The following is a 16,607-nucleotide window of genomic DNA, read 5'->3' as shown; positions in this document are numbered from 1 at the left end:
GTCCTCCACAAGATCAGCAAGCCTCTCTCCAGCAGCAAGGGTAATCTTTATTTTAACTAATCGGTGTTAGGTTCCACTATGGGGGCTGCCGGCCCATGGGGGCATTGAGTGGTCCTCCTAAGAAAAGCATAGTGATGTTGGTAGAATGACAGCCATCCGTCTTTGGTAAGCAACTGCCCCAACATCTCTAGTTTCACTTCTCTGTGCTGGAAGGTGCTAGAAAAACACTGCAGGGCACACACTAGTCAGTATGGACCGTCTGGAGTGCCGTTCATGGCTGAACAAATGGAACTGTGGTCTGAGATTTTGGCTGGGTGATGACTAAGCTGGCTGGTTTTGGAGGATGCAGACTTTCTTCTTTGTCCTTGTATAGGATGCTTAACCAAATAGAATAGGCAGCCGCTAGGAGGTACCCGAGCTTTTCTGTCTTCTGCCTGGGCACGCAGAAATGGCTTACAGCGAGTCCCTCCACTAGGCGGGTCCAGGCGGGTGGCACTTTTCCAAGGTCGCAGTTGTGATAAGCTTATCATCACAGCCCTTTAAGAATAAACAATTTTTTTTTTTTAGCTATAGTGGCAGAGGAGGCGCTATCTCCCCCAAGGTCTGCTGGTTGGGACACCAACCATATATATGTGGACACAGCTCTGCTTTCTGCAGGGTGGAGACGAGGTGTCTGACCCGGTGTGCATGCACCTCCCCTCATGCCCACCAGCATCAGTGTGTGTGTGTGTGTGTGTGTGTGTGTGTGTGTGTGTGTGTGTGTGTGTGTGTGTGTGTGTGCGCGGCGCGTGCGTGCTTGGAATCATAGCTCGCGGACGGGCTGATCTGGATAAGGAAGCTCAGGAAGGAATAAATCATCTCCAACCTCCTCGCTGCTCGTTTATAACCAATCAGTTGCAGAAAGGCGAGGGTGACAGCAGCCCGGGTACACAGGGTGCGGGCCCCCAGTCGGTGCACACTCAGGGACAGATAAATGTGCGTGTGCATGCATGCACCAGAGGGGCCGTTGTTCTTATTGTCTGCCTTTCTCTGCAGAGAACAAGGGCAGCGGCGAGGGGCCTGCGCCCTGGGCTAGTGTTGCAGCCCCCAGCGGGTCGAAGGAGGCAATTTCGCGGGTGGGGGAGGGTGGAGGAGACCTTGATTTCCACCAATCCCGGGGCGCGTGTCTGCGGAGTCCAGGGCGCAGCGGAAGGCTGCGGCGCACCGCTGAATGAACTGATGAGAGCGAGTTCTCAGCTTGCCTGGGAGGGGAGCGGAGCGAGGGTCCCGGCGGGCATGGCAGAGGCGCCGGGGGCGGGCTAGCGGTCCCGGGCCGCGGTGGAAATTTCCAAGGACTTGGCGCGGCGGAGAGAGCACGTCTTGGGGGGTGCCGGGCACCGCGGCGGCGCAGGAGGCGGGGGAAAGGGCGGTGCAGGGCGCAGGAGCATCTTTATCTGGAAGGGACACAGAGGGTCAGATGTCCAGGAGCCAGCCGCACCTCTTCCACGACCCCAGCGGAGGGCAGCTGTGATGCTGTAGTAAGGGCGGCAGCAGCTGGCCCCCCGCTGCTCTCACCCAAACCCCTCCGTCGCCTACCTCTGCAGGGAAAGGGACCATGGCTCGTGACTTGCCCGGAGGCCACTTCCTCTAGCAAGAAATCCGTGGGAAAAGTTGCATTGGCGAAGATCCTTGTAGCTGACCTCTGGGGCCGTGGTGGGGGTCCCCCAGCCGTGCGTGTGCATGCAAGAAAGCCAAAGGTGTGTGTGCATGGGGGGCCGGCCGTGGAGGCACCCTCTCCTGCCACTTCGCCTGGCATTGTGCTGAGGCTCCCACGACCGACCCTGGATGCCGAGGCTGTGATGAGCCCCTGCGGGCGGGCCCGGCGACACACGTCCAGAGGGGCCATGGCCATGCTGGCATGGAAGTTCCCGCGTACCCGGCTGCCCGTGGGAGCCAGTGCCCTCTGTGTAGTGGTCCTCTGTTGGCTCTACGTCTTCCCTGTCTACCGGCTACCCAACGAGAAGGAGATCGTTCAAGGGGTGCTGGCACAGCGCATGACTTGGAGGAGGAACCAGACCGCTGCCAGGCTCTTCAGGTACCAACTGCTGGCCGCTGCTCCCTCCAGCATCCCTTCCTGGTAGTGTGCAGAGGACAGTCTGTGAGGCTTCCCTGTCCTGCTCCCTCTGTGCCATGCCCAACCTAGAGACTGAAGTCAGGGTCTCTGTCCCATCCCTTACACCAAGAGATGTATCAGGCACCTTTGCGTAAGCAAAGACGTGTTATTATCCCCAAGTCCGCCTTCTATTGCAATTGGCCCAGCTCTGGTGAGAAGGGAGACCCAGGACAACTTAATCTCTGCTACTTTCAGAGAATTTATTGCTTGGACTCTGCAGATGTTTGGTGCTAAGAAGTAAGCTAGAAGCAGGTTCAGAGGCGTCTGGGGGCAAATGGTAATGCAGATCAAACATGCAGGAATGATAGGCAAGCCTCGGGTCAGAAACCCCTGAAATCCATCCACGTCTTTGTGCCCCCACACCCTGTGGCTTTGTGCAGTATGCCCATAGCGAGTCCGGAGCACAGAACCTGCTAAGCGCTGGGACCGCGTGATTTTTGTGTTGAAATTTCAAGAACTTTTTGATGACATATTTTTCTCTTCTGACCAATTTCTTTGGTAGAGCAAGTTACTAGCCCAAGGTCATTCATTATCTAGGACAAGTGCAGGCGCTAGAATCTTTACCGCTTTCGTGTTCCAAAGCTCCTGGCTTTTTTTTTTTCTTTTTTTCTTAGTTTAGACTCAGGAATGTTTCTGAGAGATGCATGTGAGGGAAAGGCTTGAAATCAGAAAACAAACAAAACCCAAGGCCAGGTTTGAAGTAGGGACCACACAGAGCTGGTAGTTCCTTCTCTTGGGGGAGGTGTTACTTTGGGGAGCAGAAGACGGGTTCCTGCACTTTACCGGCATCTGGGGGGAACTGGTGGGGGAACCGACTGACCAACCGAACCCAGTGAATGACCAGCAGGGCAGTGCCTTCTCACCTCAGCCCCTGGCGCCAAGCTGTTGCCTTGCTGGCCCCTTCTGATAGTGGTCTGAGGGAGGAGTTGACAGACAGGCAAGAGCCAATGGAAACCTTTCCCACTGATGTTATGAGCTAAAGTAAAATCTTTAAAAATAAATAATTTCCCTCCTTAGGCCAACTTCTGGGAAGGCAGAGGTTGAATGGTTCTTCCAGAATCTCGATGAAGGCAGCTGACATTTCCTTTCAGATTTAGAGGGAAGAGCTATCTTTTTCTTCCCCTTCTTCACTCTGTCTCAGTCGTTTTTAAAATAATTCCACTCCCCTTCAAAGTACACAAAGATGATTTACTTTGGGCTCTAAGGCAGGTGGGATACATACCACTCAGTGGCTCCTTACAGACTGAAGGCACTTTTCTGTTCGAGAAAAGGACAGAAATGAATTAAGAAATGTCCATTGGCTTGAAAGAATATTTTATATATATATATATATATATATATATATATATATATATATATAATGCCTTGTTAGAAAACACACACACACACACACACACATGCACATACACACACACACACACACACACACACACACACACACGCACACACACACACCTGCCTTGTCAGAAAATAGAGAATTTCTTTGAGAGGACTTGGCCAAGTGCAAAAGCTTTCATAGTGTGATAAACACAGGCGAATGGTTTCTGAGATGCGCTTGCTCATTACTGTCTTTAACTTGGGGTGGTCTTCATCCTTTGACTTGCTTTCTGTGTTCAGAGAATGACTTAGTTATGCCTATATACTGTCAAATGTGCCTACGCACACATCCCTCAAAGTCAGTGTCTGTACAAGTGTTCAAGAAGCACTTACTTCATTGAAAACAACTTAAACTTCAAGTCAGAGTCCAGAATTTGCACAATGCCTATGTTGTAGCCAGCCCCAGAGCACAGTCTCTTCAGCAAATTACTTAACTCTCGGAATCTTGGCTTTCTTATTTATAAAATGCAGACAATACTATCTCCTTCCCAGGGTTGTGCTATGGTTTAAATTGAAAAGAGGATTACCCAGTGTCTGGTACCTTGTATATCCAGAACATGGTCCATCTGTGGTTATCATACACCCTAACCTCCTGCATATGTTACCACTTTAGGGGGCACTTTTGGCCTGCCTGGAGGAGTTCCCACCATGTCGCCTGTCACATTTATAGACATATTTGTCCATGCTTCCCTCCTTGCTCACATTGATTAAATTAATAAACAGACAGAAAGTTTGGAAAGACTTGAGAAATTTTATTTTTGTTAAGCTAAAACACGTTTTTGCCTCGAACATTTATAAAATTCCTCACTTTTTAAACATCTGCCTGATTCCTTTGTGGGTGGGAGTATGTGTTTGTGATAGACAGGTGAGCCAGAGGTCTCAGTGGCATTGCAGAGCCTCACTTTGGCAACACCTACCTTTGTTAGTCTAGTCTTAAACATCTTCACAGATACAAAGACGTGTGCACATATCGACAACGCATATTTATGTGAGGAGATAGACACAAACTTGTTGATGAACCTGGAAAATATCATACATGTATGTACACATATAGAGATGTACATATAGGCATGTATTTGCAGTCACCCAGCCAATACCTAGTGCATGACTTCTGTGTACCTTCTATGGGTCAGGCCCATAGGACCCAAATGCATAGGGTAGAAGAGCTGATCTCTCACTAGGGATATATGACAAAGGAAATAAGTAAACAGATTGGAAGCACCATTCAGGTGGTGGCAATGAAAGAGCACCTCCCTGTGTTTCCAACCCTGCATCTCAGACGCTGTTTCGCTCACTGGATCCCCACTGGTTCTTTTGATTCACTTTTCCTGCTCTGGAACCTGTGGGTCAACTTCTCTGATGGGCAAAGTCTGGAAGACAGCAGCCTAGCAGTCCAGAGCTGTGGCGGGTGTGAACTAAGCAGGGGCTGGTGGAGTAGCCAGCCTCGTTCTGGAAGCCCATGCTCCTCCTGCTCCTGTGGACAGACTGCTCACATGGTGGGGAGTGCTGAGCTAGAGGAGTGCTTATGTCTCTGTGAGCTCCTGACCCAATCCATTTGCTCTTCAGAAATGAGCCCCCACCAGGACTTCTGTGTAAGGCTTTTTTCTTAGCACCGGGCACTGTAGCCAAACTAACCAACCAGTGCCAGCTCCGTGAGGGCCTTATATGTGTTGTCTTCCAAGAGGATTTACGTAGTTTTGACTTAGGAGTATAACTCTTTTGCTTGCATGCATGTGCACCACTTGCATGTCCACAGAGGACAGAAGAAGGTATTGGATCTTCTGGAACTGGAGTTGTAGAAGGTTGTGAGTTGGGTGCTGGGAACGGAACTTGGGTCCCGCACAAGAGCATCAAGCGCTCTTTACTGCTTAGCCATCTTTCCAGCACCCTCCCTGATCTGTCAACTTTAACTCCCTTGAGAAACTTGTTAAAACGGAGAAAGGTGAATGCTTCTTGATTCCTAAAACAGAAGGATTTTCTGGACTCCTTCGGGAGGAACAAACCTAGATGGATGTGGATGTAACCAACTGGATGTTGAGGCACCTGAGAGAGGGAGCATGCCTGAGGGAAAGCACTGGGAATGGTCCAAATGTGGCTGTGACTCTTCCTATGTGTGGCTCATTGGTGAGGCAAACAACTCTCACAGCTTCCTTCCCTGACTTGTGAAATAAGTGAAGATTCTACAAGGGCTGTAGTGACATGAAAGCGTACACAGAACCCTAGCCACATCTCTGTGTGATTCTGAGGCATGGCAACGGAAACATCAGCCAGGCACTGGGAAGTTCACAGAACTTGCTACTTGAACTTCAAGTGAGAGGAGAAATTGGTTTCAGAGAGGAGATGGGGTTTGTTATAAGCCGTGAAGGAGAGTAAAATGGGGTGGTGGGTGGAAGGCTGTTTTTAGCAGAGATGGAAGTATGTGATTGCTGTGTGTAATGCCCTCAAGCTACCAATGAAGACTCAGGTGACAGGCTGACTCGGAGGTCTGCAGAAGCCAGGTTCCAATCTCCAAGTGCCTTTACGGCTGTTCCTTGTGAGATAGGGACTGACAGTGTTATTAGAGAATTTAGGGGACAGAAGTTGTACTAGTCTATCAAAATGTCTGTGTGTATGAACACGAATGCAGAGCGAATGTGTGTGGGTGCATGTGCACATGTGTGTACATGCATGTAGATGCCAGAAGTCAACCTCAGGTGTCTTTCTTGAAACACTATCTACCTCTTTTTGTTTGCTTGTTTGTTTGTTGTTTTGAGGCAGGGTCTGTCCCTGAACCTGGCACTCACCAAGCAGGCTAGGCTGGGTGGCCATTGAGCAACAGGAACCCTCCTCTCTGTGCCTCTCTAGCTATGGAGGCTCAAAACTTCAGACATTGCCACACTGTCCTGGTGAGGAGGGTGTAGCTGTCAGTGCCCGGCATGCACACGGAATGTCTGTCGTGTTAAGGGATTATGGAATCAACTTTGAAAAAGTTTCTTGGGAACAAGTTGGCATCATAAGTTTTGAAGTTAAGAGACTAAGCTAGAAGCTATGTGTCAGTACATCCTTGTAGTCTCAACACTTAGCAGATTGTGACAGGTGAGAATCGTGAGTTTAAGGCCATATAGGGAGACTCTGTCTCAAAAGCAAGCAAACAAACAAAATCCAAACCAAAATAAAATGTTACAGTAATGTTATGGCTTAAGATATGGAGGGGCTTAGCAATAATCACCATAGAAAAAAAAATCCACCATTAAGATTTATTGGATATAAAATGTACCTGGCCTCATTCTTAGCACTTGTCCTCAAAGCAACTCTATAAAGTAGATTTTTAAAACAACACTTTGATTTACAGATGAAACTATGGGAGTCAGAGAGATCCAGGATCCAAAAGGTAGAGTTGGATTTCCAGTGTGGAGCTGTGTAATTTAAGCCTCTAGCTCATTCTCTGGTGATGGTGGCAATGGCAGCATCGCCTGTGTCTTTTCTAATCAGACCTTGATTTCCTGTGTCTCTCCATTGTCACCCTTCACCCAGTCTGATTTGTAGATTAACATTGGGCTTGTTATTGTCCTGGAAACACACCAGGCTGTGTTAATGTTGTGCATCTTTCCTCTGGCCTGGGCTTTCCTTCCCCAGGATCACATCATCTTGCACTTTACCAGTCTACTTCCGGGTCACCTCTGGGGAGTGTGTGACAGGGACTGCACACAGTGCTTCTGACATTAGCTCCGATTAACCCCATAGCACTCGGGCTGTGGTTGCTCTTGAACAAGACAGTCTTCATTGCCTGCCAGCCTATAAAAATGTTTCTCATAGGATTGCTCTGAGATCAGTTTAGGCAATGCGTTGGAAATGCCCACAACTAGGTCTAGCATGTAATTGATACTCAGGCCATGGACACGCCTCAGCCTGGCTTTCTTTAGTCTTTTTCCCTTCTGGGCTGTGTTTAAAGCATCTTCACTGTTTTCTCCTTCCTCCTCCTCCTCCTCCTCCTCCTCTTCTCTGTTCTTTATCTTTGGTGTGAGTGCAGCTGCAGGTGTGTCAGGATAGCCCCACTTTTCACTGTGAGGCCGAGTCTCTGGTTTGGGGACATTGCATGTACCACATACTGGCCCACGAGCTTCTTGGGATTCACCTGGCTCCACCTCCCATCTCACCACAGGGGTCCTGGGATTGAAGATGCAGGGTTCTATCCCCATACCTTGCATCTGGGGATTCAAACTCAGGCCCTCACCCTGGCATGGCAAGAACCATTTCCCCAGTCCTTCTCTGTCTCCTTCATGCCATGGACACATGATTGAAGCTACTGGGAAGTCTGAGTCAGGAAGTTCAAGACTTGCCTGGGCTCTGGAGTAATTTTCAACTACATCAAGACCCTGCCTCAAAACTAAACCAGTGGAAAGAGGAATTGGCATGCAGTGGAGTATTTGTCTAGAATGTATAACGGTCCTGAGAGTTCAATTTCTCACAAAAGAGAGAGGGCTATTTTAGGAAATTAATTGGGCTAACCAAGTGATATGTATGTCAGTTTAGGGTGTGGCCTGTTTGAAGTCTGTGGGTCATCTTGGAATGATGCTGACTTCCTGTCCTCCCTACAGTAGCCCAGGCTGGCCTTGAGTTCATTGTGTAGTGGAAGCTAGCCTTGTATTCCTGATCCTTCCATTTCTACTTCCCTCCCATGTGCTGGAATTTCAAATAATTCATTTAGGCCTTTGGGGTCTTGACCATTGGTGTCCACTAACCTTGAGGGGATTGGGTGCTGACTGAATAATTGCTAATTAATAGCCATGTCTTGGGGCACATTTTATGCCTATAATTGTCCCTTCAGTGAAGGGATACATGGCAATGGAATGTGACTCTATGATGTACTCTACTTTCCATACTGGGTACTGAGGAAGCTGTACTGTGGCTCGTGGCCTGCTGAGGAAGACAGCAGACCTAGTATAAGTTATCAGCCATTTGCTCATTACCCACATCTCCTGTCAGAATGCTGCTTATGGGCTAATGTGGGGAGGGGGGATGCAAGGAATCAAAATGGGGTGTTATTGCTTTTACTCTTTTTTTGGGGGCCTGCCACTCAGCTCCCAAATAAATCACACACAGAGGCTCATTCTTAATTATCAATGCCCGGTCTTAGCTTGACTTGTTTCTCGCCAGCTTTTCTTAATTTTAAATAATCTCACCTACCTTTTGTCTCTGGACTTTTTCCTTTTCTTACTTCTGTACTTTCACTCTTACTCCGTGGCTGGCTGTGTGGCTGGGTGGTTGGCCCCTAGTGTCCTCCTCTCCTTGTTCTCTTGCTCCTTCTTCCTCTCCTCCCAGATTTCTCCTTCTATTTATTCCCTCTGCATGCCAGCCCCACTTGTCCTTTCTCCTGCCTCGCTATTGGCTGTTCAGCTCTTTATTAGACCATCAGGTGTTTTAGACAGGCACAGTAACACAGCTTCACAGAGTTAAACAAATGCAACATAAAAGAATGCAACACATCTTGGCATCATCAAACAAATGTTCCACAGCATAAACAAATGTAACACATCTTATAATAATATTTTACTACAATGGGGTCCTAGACTTTATAAAGTCCAAAGTCTAGCAACATTGGTTAAATAATGAAAAACTGAATCCTGAGCCTAGCAGTACACACCTGTAATACCAGCACTCTGGAGGATTTCTATGAGTTTGAGGGCAGCCTGGGCTACATAATAAGGTCCCCATCTAAACCTCTCTCCAAATAACAACAACATTTTAAATTAAAAAAAAAAGAAAGAAATTAACTGAAATAGTGCCCCAAGGGATGCAGTCTGTCAGCTTTGGGTAATTATGATAATTTTGAAGCATTGATTGGTCTCTCTGTCTGGGGAACCATTTTTTTTTATTGTGTCACCAAGATAGAAGCAAGCCAAGCAGCAGGGTTGTGTGTGGAAGCTGTATCCAGAGGTGCACGCTTCCCCTTCACACCAGCTGAGGCCCCCTGCTGGAGCCTTCCATGTGGCTGTGTGGAGAACAGACTGACTTGAGAAGCACTCATTTCAGTGACTTGATTGATATGAGAAATACCTACATGATTTCACGTTCCCCATGTTCATTTAAGCATTTCATAGTGTTACTATCTGTCTGATTTTTTGAAATAATACACATTTAATGCAAAACAATTTAAAATTCAGTAAAAAGGAGACAAAAGTCTTACTGCTGTTAGTGGTGCTTAGTGTAAACAAATTGGTTTGCACACGTCTCTATTGTTCCTCAGTGTATATTTTGGAGACTTAGCTTAATATATTCCTTTATCCACTCAGGATCATACTTACTGCCATTTTGTCATGTAACTGTTATTTTCAAAATTGTGATAAGACAGCTTTATGATTTTTATTTTGAAAAAATTACATTTATTGTGAGTTTTTTGTTATTGTTGTTTTCAAGAAGTTACCATATTAGAACAGCTAGCTTTTATAAAAGGCAGTTCACGCTGCTGCTGGAAAAGTTGTACATTGGCCCTTTAAAATGTTTTCTGTGTATTTGTGCGTGGTTTTATATATATTGCCTTCAAAGAACTGTGCTTTGTGGCCGAGGATGTGGCTCAGTGGGTAAGTGCTTGCCTAGCATTCATGAAGCCTAGGTTGAAGCCCGAGCACTGCATGAACTGGATTTGTTGATACACAGCTGTCATCCCAGGACTTGCAAGATGGAGGCAAAAGACTCAGGAATTCAAGATCATCAGAGCTGGGCTGGGATGCCCGAAACCCTGTCTCAGAGGGGGCGGGGCAGGGTGGGGTTCTGCTTTCAAAGTGTTGAAGGTAACACTGTTTTTAAGATAAGGGACATCTAGTGAGCTTTCCCGGCCATGTCCTTTCAGACGCTCTGTGTGTTACTAGGCGTTTGTAAAACACCTTGACCTTGAGCATCCACTGCAGATGCTTCCTAGTAAAAGCATCTCATTGGCATCCTTTTTGTTTGCTTGTGTGTGAAACAGGGTCTCACCTTGTAGCCTTCAGATTCAGCATAGTGCTCTTGCCTCAGCCTCCCAGGTACTGGGGTTGTAGGTTGAACCACCACAGCTGGCTAAGAATTCACACCTTGGCAGCCTTGCTCCTACCATCAGCCCCAAACTGCCTCATACAGTTGCTCATAGAATGTAATTGACTTTGGCCAAGGGCACTTCGGGTTTTTCCATCTTTGAAAAGAGCAGAGGGTAACTGCATAAGTCGCAGGCACACAATGACTATTAGAGTGATGAAATTCCCCTCAGGAGAATTTTCAAGAGGTCAAAGCCACTAGAAAGTTTCCACACACTGGATCCCTGCCTGGTGCCGGCCCCTCCCCATGGAGGGCCTTTTTTGGGGGCCATGGTACACATGGCTATCTCTCCCCATTACCCTCTCCATTCCCGTACAGAGGGTAGTTAGCACTGGCTCCATCAACAGGAAAATAACAGTGCGTTATCCAGCCCCTGCCATCATGGTTTTTTCTACGGCTTAAGTCATTAGACTGTACTATAAAAATAAAGGCCACCTTACTTCAAGCTGAAGTTGAGATGTCAAGGCAAGAGAAAAGCAGCTCAGATAAAATAGAGACATTGTAAATTGCGACTGTAGTTTTGGGAGTCACTTCCCTAAAATTAGAAGTGTGGAGAGTGACTCTGAAAGAGGGTGATGTTGGGTTATAAAGGTACAAAAACCCATAATGACCTTTAATTGGGTCAGCATTTGGAGGTTGTATGCTATACAGGGAGAGGCCATCAGCATCCTCTATCACTGTCCTGTATCCTCTTTTGTCCTATGTAAAATGACTGGCCAACTGTCCCCTCTGGTATTTTGGGGCTGTATTCAGAGCTGTTTATATTTCTCTGTCTTACCTCATCCGTCACTCTCACCAAATGTGGGCATGCCATGATGTCTAATAAGGATTTGTTGGGTGGATAGAAATGTCTGGTACCTGTGAGGTAGGGTTCCACTGATGATCCAACAGATTCCAACTCACTCAGCACAGCTTCATTCATGACTTGCTGAACAAGATCTACTCAGGGTCTTCCTGTTCCAGATACTGTTTGCTTGGCTTCACCCATATGAGCAGATGAGCACATAGCATGTCAATGAAGGCCAGCAGCATCCTTCAGTCCCACAGCTGTGTTGTTTCTTTTTGAGACAGATTTACTACGTAACCCAGGCTAGCCCGGGACTCATCCCCTGCTTCGGTCTTCTGAGTGCTGGGATTACAAGTATGGGCTACCACATCTGACTTTCTTCCTTTTTTGGAGACAGAGTATTATGTGGCTCAGGATGGTCTCAAATAAATAACTCTCAAATAAACTCACTATGTTGCCAAGGATGATTTTGAACTCCTGATCCTCCTGCCTCTACCTCCCGAGTGTGCAAATTACAGCCTTGCATGCCCATGTTTAGAGTATGTGGTCTTTGGAGTGGAACCCAGGGTCCTGTGCATGCTAGGCAAGCATCTACTAATTGGGCTATGTCTCCATCTTTGAACTCTTTTTATTTTTTTTTTAAATGGGAGAAAAAAATAAGCACACATTCAATGTCACTTTCAGAACTTCACTGTGTATGTCTGTGTTTGGTACAGTACAGAGAGGGCCCAGCTCCTTCTACTTCACTTGATTCTAGGCCAAGACTGGAGGTGGGAGGTCTTAGAATATCTACTGACTCTTTCTGAACAACATGTGAAAAGTTAGAGGGAGAAGCACCTTCAAACAGGAGCAGAGCCGGGCGGTGGTGGCGCACGCCTTTAATCCCAGCACTCGGGAGGCAGAGCCAGGCAGATCTCTGTGAGTCTGAGGCCAGCCTGGGCTACCAAGTGAGTTCCAGGAAAGGCGCAAAGCTACACAGAGAAACCCTGTCTTGAAAAAAAGAAAACAAAAACAAAAACAAAAACAAATCAACAACAACAACAAAAAGCCAGGAGCAGATATCATTCCATAGGGGAAGCTAAGCTCAGCCACCCATAGAATACAGCCTGGGGTGCAGGCTGGCTTGGGTGAGAAGACTCATAGCCTAAGCCATTGCTGTACTGGCCCTGCCACCTGGGGTAAGGAAGGGAGAGCTGGGCAGTAAGACCCTTGGAGCTGGAATGAGAAGCTCAGTTTGGAGTCAAAACAAAAACATAATTTTTCCACTCTATTTTTGAGATAGGGTTTCCTGTAGTCCAGGCTGGCCTGGAACTCCCATCTCATTACTTGTAGCCCTATCAACTACCAACTAGCCAATTCCCAATCCTTCTCCCTCCACCTCCCAAGTTTTGGGATTCTAGGTATTTACCACCAAGTCTGGCTGGCTTACATTTTTTTAAATAACAGCTCCACTGTGTTGTGTGACAAAACTTTTCCTGGGGAGACACAACACATGGTTACCCACTCCAGACAGGGAGCCCACAACAGACTGAAGGACAGATACCACCAAAGCCCAACTTGGTGAATAATGAGATTTATTGGGGTTACTTACAGAAGCAGAAATGACTCAAAGACAGCTGAATCATCATCATCCCCCAGCATGGGTGGCAGTTCACAAAAATGGGCAAACCTGGAGTACACGGCATAGCCAACAGGTTGGAGAGTGTCCTTCCCAAGCGATTCTGGTCTAAATGTCTTTTAGACAACACAGATGGTTTTTGCTGCTTCCAGAGGGCTGGTCTGGTCTCAGAACCTCCTTTGCAGTTCTGCTTCTCTCTGTTGGAAAGTACCCCAGTTTTTATTGCTTAATCTGGTGGTGAGTGGATCTGGTCAGTTTTAGGAACTTCCTGTGCTATTTTGAGTTGTTTACCTTCCCCTTTAAGGAGCTTTCCTGCCCCATCTCCAGTGCCCCTCCTCACCCCGCCACTACCCTACTTAGCTGTTTTGATGGATCTCTGGCTTCCTTGGTCCCTGTTGATTTGAACACTGGCCGTGGGTGAGTCCCTCCTTTACCTGTTCACAACCTGCCTTCTTAGAACTCTTGAACACACTACCCACAAGGGGCTGCCCCTTCCTTTCCAGGCTGGGAGGAGTGTCGTCTTGGCTTGTCACTGTGTAGCTAGAGTTTTCCTGCCTGGCCCACAGTCAGGACAAATCTCTCTCACCTGCCAGTCCCACAGCCGCTCAGACCCGACCAAGTACACACAGACACTTATATTGGTTACAAAACTGTATGGCCGTGGCAGGCTTTTTGCTAACTGTTCTTACAGCTTAAATTAATCCATTTCCATTAATCTATACCTTGCCACATGGCTCGTGGCTTACCGGCATCTTCACATGCTGCTTGTCATGGTGGTGGCTGGCAGTGTCTCTCTGACTCAGCTTTCCACTTCCAGCTTTATTCTCCTCCTTGTCCCGCCTACACTTCCTGCCTAGCCAATGGCCAATCAGTGTTTTATTTATTGACCAATCAGCAACACATTTGCCATACAGACCATCCCACAGCAGTGGGCTGTAGCATTTCTTTAATTTCTCCTTTGGCTTTCTTCACAGCCCAGAAACAGTGTTTCGATCTGGGGAAGGAATGCTTGTTGCTCCTTGCTGTAAATGCCCTTGATATTCACTAGGACTGGTTTGGAGCCTCCCATAATTCTCCTTCTGCAATCATGGAAGAAGAACCATGTTTTCCCTCTGCCTCTGGAGAAGTAGTAGCCATAACTTAGGAACAGGACACTCCATCACCGCCACTTCCTTCTCAGTCCTCCCCTGTGTGAACACACTGGGTGCTGAGAGGCCTGCTTCTCTGCCTGCGCCTGCTTAATAAACCTGTTGAGAGGACCTAGGCCCCGAACCCGATGGTGTTCTGAACTTGAAAAGCCAGGGTGGTTCTGTGGGGGCTTAGCTTCAGTTTCCAGAGAAGAGGGGAAGCAATGTCATATTTTGATACAGTTGTGTGCTGAGTTGTATCTTCACACCCACTGATTCTGATACAGGGCCTTGCACATGGGAGGCAAGCACTCTACCACATAGGCACACTCTAAGCAAACCACATGTTGCTCAGTCTCTCCCTCTGGCTCCTTCCCCTCCCCCTCCTCCCCTCCCCTCTTCCCCTCCCCTCCTCCCCTCCCCTCCTCCCTTTTTGTCCCGTCCTCTCTTTTCTGTCCTCTCTGTGACTGTGTCATGCTTTCTTTCCTAGTAGTATCTCCCACTGCCAGCTCTTTCTTGCTTCTTCTCCTGGCCCAGGGAGCTCAGGAGTAGACTGTGTTTCCAGACCAACTGAGAGTAATGCCTGTGTCTCTATCATGAAACCCCACTGAAGATCTCGTGACAAAATGCAAGTTTCAGTAATGAAGCTGTAAGATTGCTCCTTGTGTGTCAGGTTCCAAGATTTATCACTTGTACACAGTCCAAAAACCTTTAAAATAGAGATGCAATATGGGAAATTAAGTTTGGATTTAATTAACATTTACCAAGTCCCAATTATGTGTAAGCGCCATGCACATGCTGTCTGTGCAGTGCGTTAGCTGGTCTAACCCTGGATCTTAAGCTTCATTTTGCAGACAATGATTTCTAGTAGTATAGTTGTTTATTTTGTGGTTACTATATGTCAGTTCTGTGTTAAGCATTATATGTAGTGCTACTTTTAACAATCACAAGAACTGGGTGAGGAACATATTTGTTGCCCCTCTTTTACAGAGAAGCAGGCTATGACTATTTGCTCAAGATGGTTCCTGGTGACAGTGACCAGAATGCAAGGAATGCCCAGTGTTGCTCTCTCTGAAAGGTTCTGGGTGGAGGCTAATATCAGCCTGGTATCCCTGTACGATGACATCATCCTGGTGGCCTTGTAGGATGACATCATCCTGGTGGCCCTGTAGGATGACATCATCCTGGTGGCCCTGTAGGATGACATCATCCTGGTGGCCCTGTAGGATGACATCATCCTGGTGGCCCTGTAGGATGACATCATCCTGGTGGCCCTGTAGGCTGACATCATCCTGGTGGCCCTGTAGGATGACATTATCCTGGTGGCCCTGTAGGATGACATTATCCTGGTGGCCCTGTAGTGCTGTGGGATGGTCTATATGTGCTCTGATTGGTCAATAAATAAAACACTGATTGGCCAGTGGCCAGGCAGGAAGTATAGGCGGGACTAACAGAGAGGAGAACTGAGATAACAGGAAGGCGGAGGGAGACACTGCCAGCTGCCACCACGATGACAAGCAGCATGTGAAGACGCCGGTAAGCCACGAGCCACGTGGCAAGGTATAGATTTATAGAAATGGATTAATTTAAAATATAAGAACAGTTAGCAAGAAGCCTGGCATGGCCATACAGTTTGTAAGCAATATAAGTCTCTGTGTTTTCTTGGTTGGGTCTGAGTGGCTGTGGGATTGGCGGGTGAGAGAGATTTGTCCTGACTGTGGGCCAGGCAGGAAAACTCTAACTACACTGTAGGATGACATCATCCTGGTGGCCCTGTAGTATTGCACAAATCCTAAATGGTCTTTTAATAAAAACCCAGAGCCAGACATTGGGGTCAATGCTGAAAGATCAGAGAGACAAAGGAACAAGCCACAGCCACTTCTCATCTCACCAACTCCTCAGCCTGTCTCCACGAATCCTCAGACTGAATGCCTGAGTCCTCAGCTGAAAAGGCCTAATTCCTGTCTCCTCCCGCCTTATACTCCTTTCTCTGCCCAGCTATACCATTTCCTGTCTCAACCTTTCTAGTGCTGGGATTAAAGGCGTGTGACTCCCAAGTACTGGGATTAAGGGTGTGTGCCACCACTGCCTGGCTCTGTTTCTTTTAGACTGGATTAATCTCATGTAGTCCAGGGTGGCCTTGAACTCACAGAGATCCATCTGGATTTCTGCCTCTGCCTTTTGAGTGCTAGGATTAAAGGTGTGTGCCACCACTGCCTGACCTCTATGTTTGATCTAGTGGCTGGCTCTGTTCTCTGATCTTCAGGCAAATTTTATTAGAGTACAACAAAATATCACCATATTGTAGGATGATGTCATCCTGGTGGCCCCACAGGATGGCTCTTCTATTGGTGGAGAGACTGAAGCCCATGAACCTTAAGGAACTTAGCTAAGGTCATACAGTTGGTAATGGCCTTCCATGAGGGCCCAGAACTTCCTTTTCACAGGAGACTAGTGTTTAGTCCTCACACTGAGGGTTTCAGTTGAACTCTGGTA

The 16,607-nt window shown here is 47.4% G+C and overlaps 1 protein-coding gene across 2 annotated transcripts in view; it reads left to right on the top strand.

The window, feature by feature from the left end:
- Positions 1 to 806: 806 nt before the first annotated feature.
- Positions 807 to 16,607, top strand: part of St8sia1 (ST8 alpha-N-acetyl-neuraminide alpha-2,8-sialyltransferase 1) — a 150,327-nt gene continuing 134,526 nt past the window's right edge. The window contains exon 1 of one of the 2 annotated variants that reach the window (XM_052719100.1): positions 807 to 2,074. In XM_052719100.1, the coding sequence (XP_052575060.1) occupies positions 1,898 to 2,074 (177 nt within the window). In that variant the 5' untranslated portion in view covers positions 807 to 1,897. The remainder of the gene's footprint in view (positions 2,075 to 16,607) is intronic. The other variant, XM_052719099.1, reaches the window with a different exon arrangement.

The sequence above is a fragment of the Peromyscus californicus genome, unplaced genomic scaffold (genome assembly GCF_007827085.1).
Source record: "Peromyscus californicus insignis strain IS unplaced genomic scaffold, ASM782708v3 Scaffold_6__1_contigs__length_162567912, whole genome shotgun sequence".
Classification (NCBI taxonomy): Eukaryota; Metazoa; Chordata; class Mammalia; order Rodentia; family Cricetidae; genus Peromyscus; species Peromyscus californicus.
Note: the sequence above shows the minus strand (reverse complement) of the source record. Positions and strands in the feature narration are given on the sequence as shown.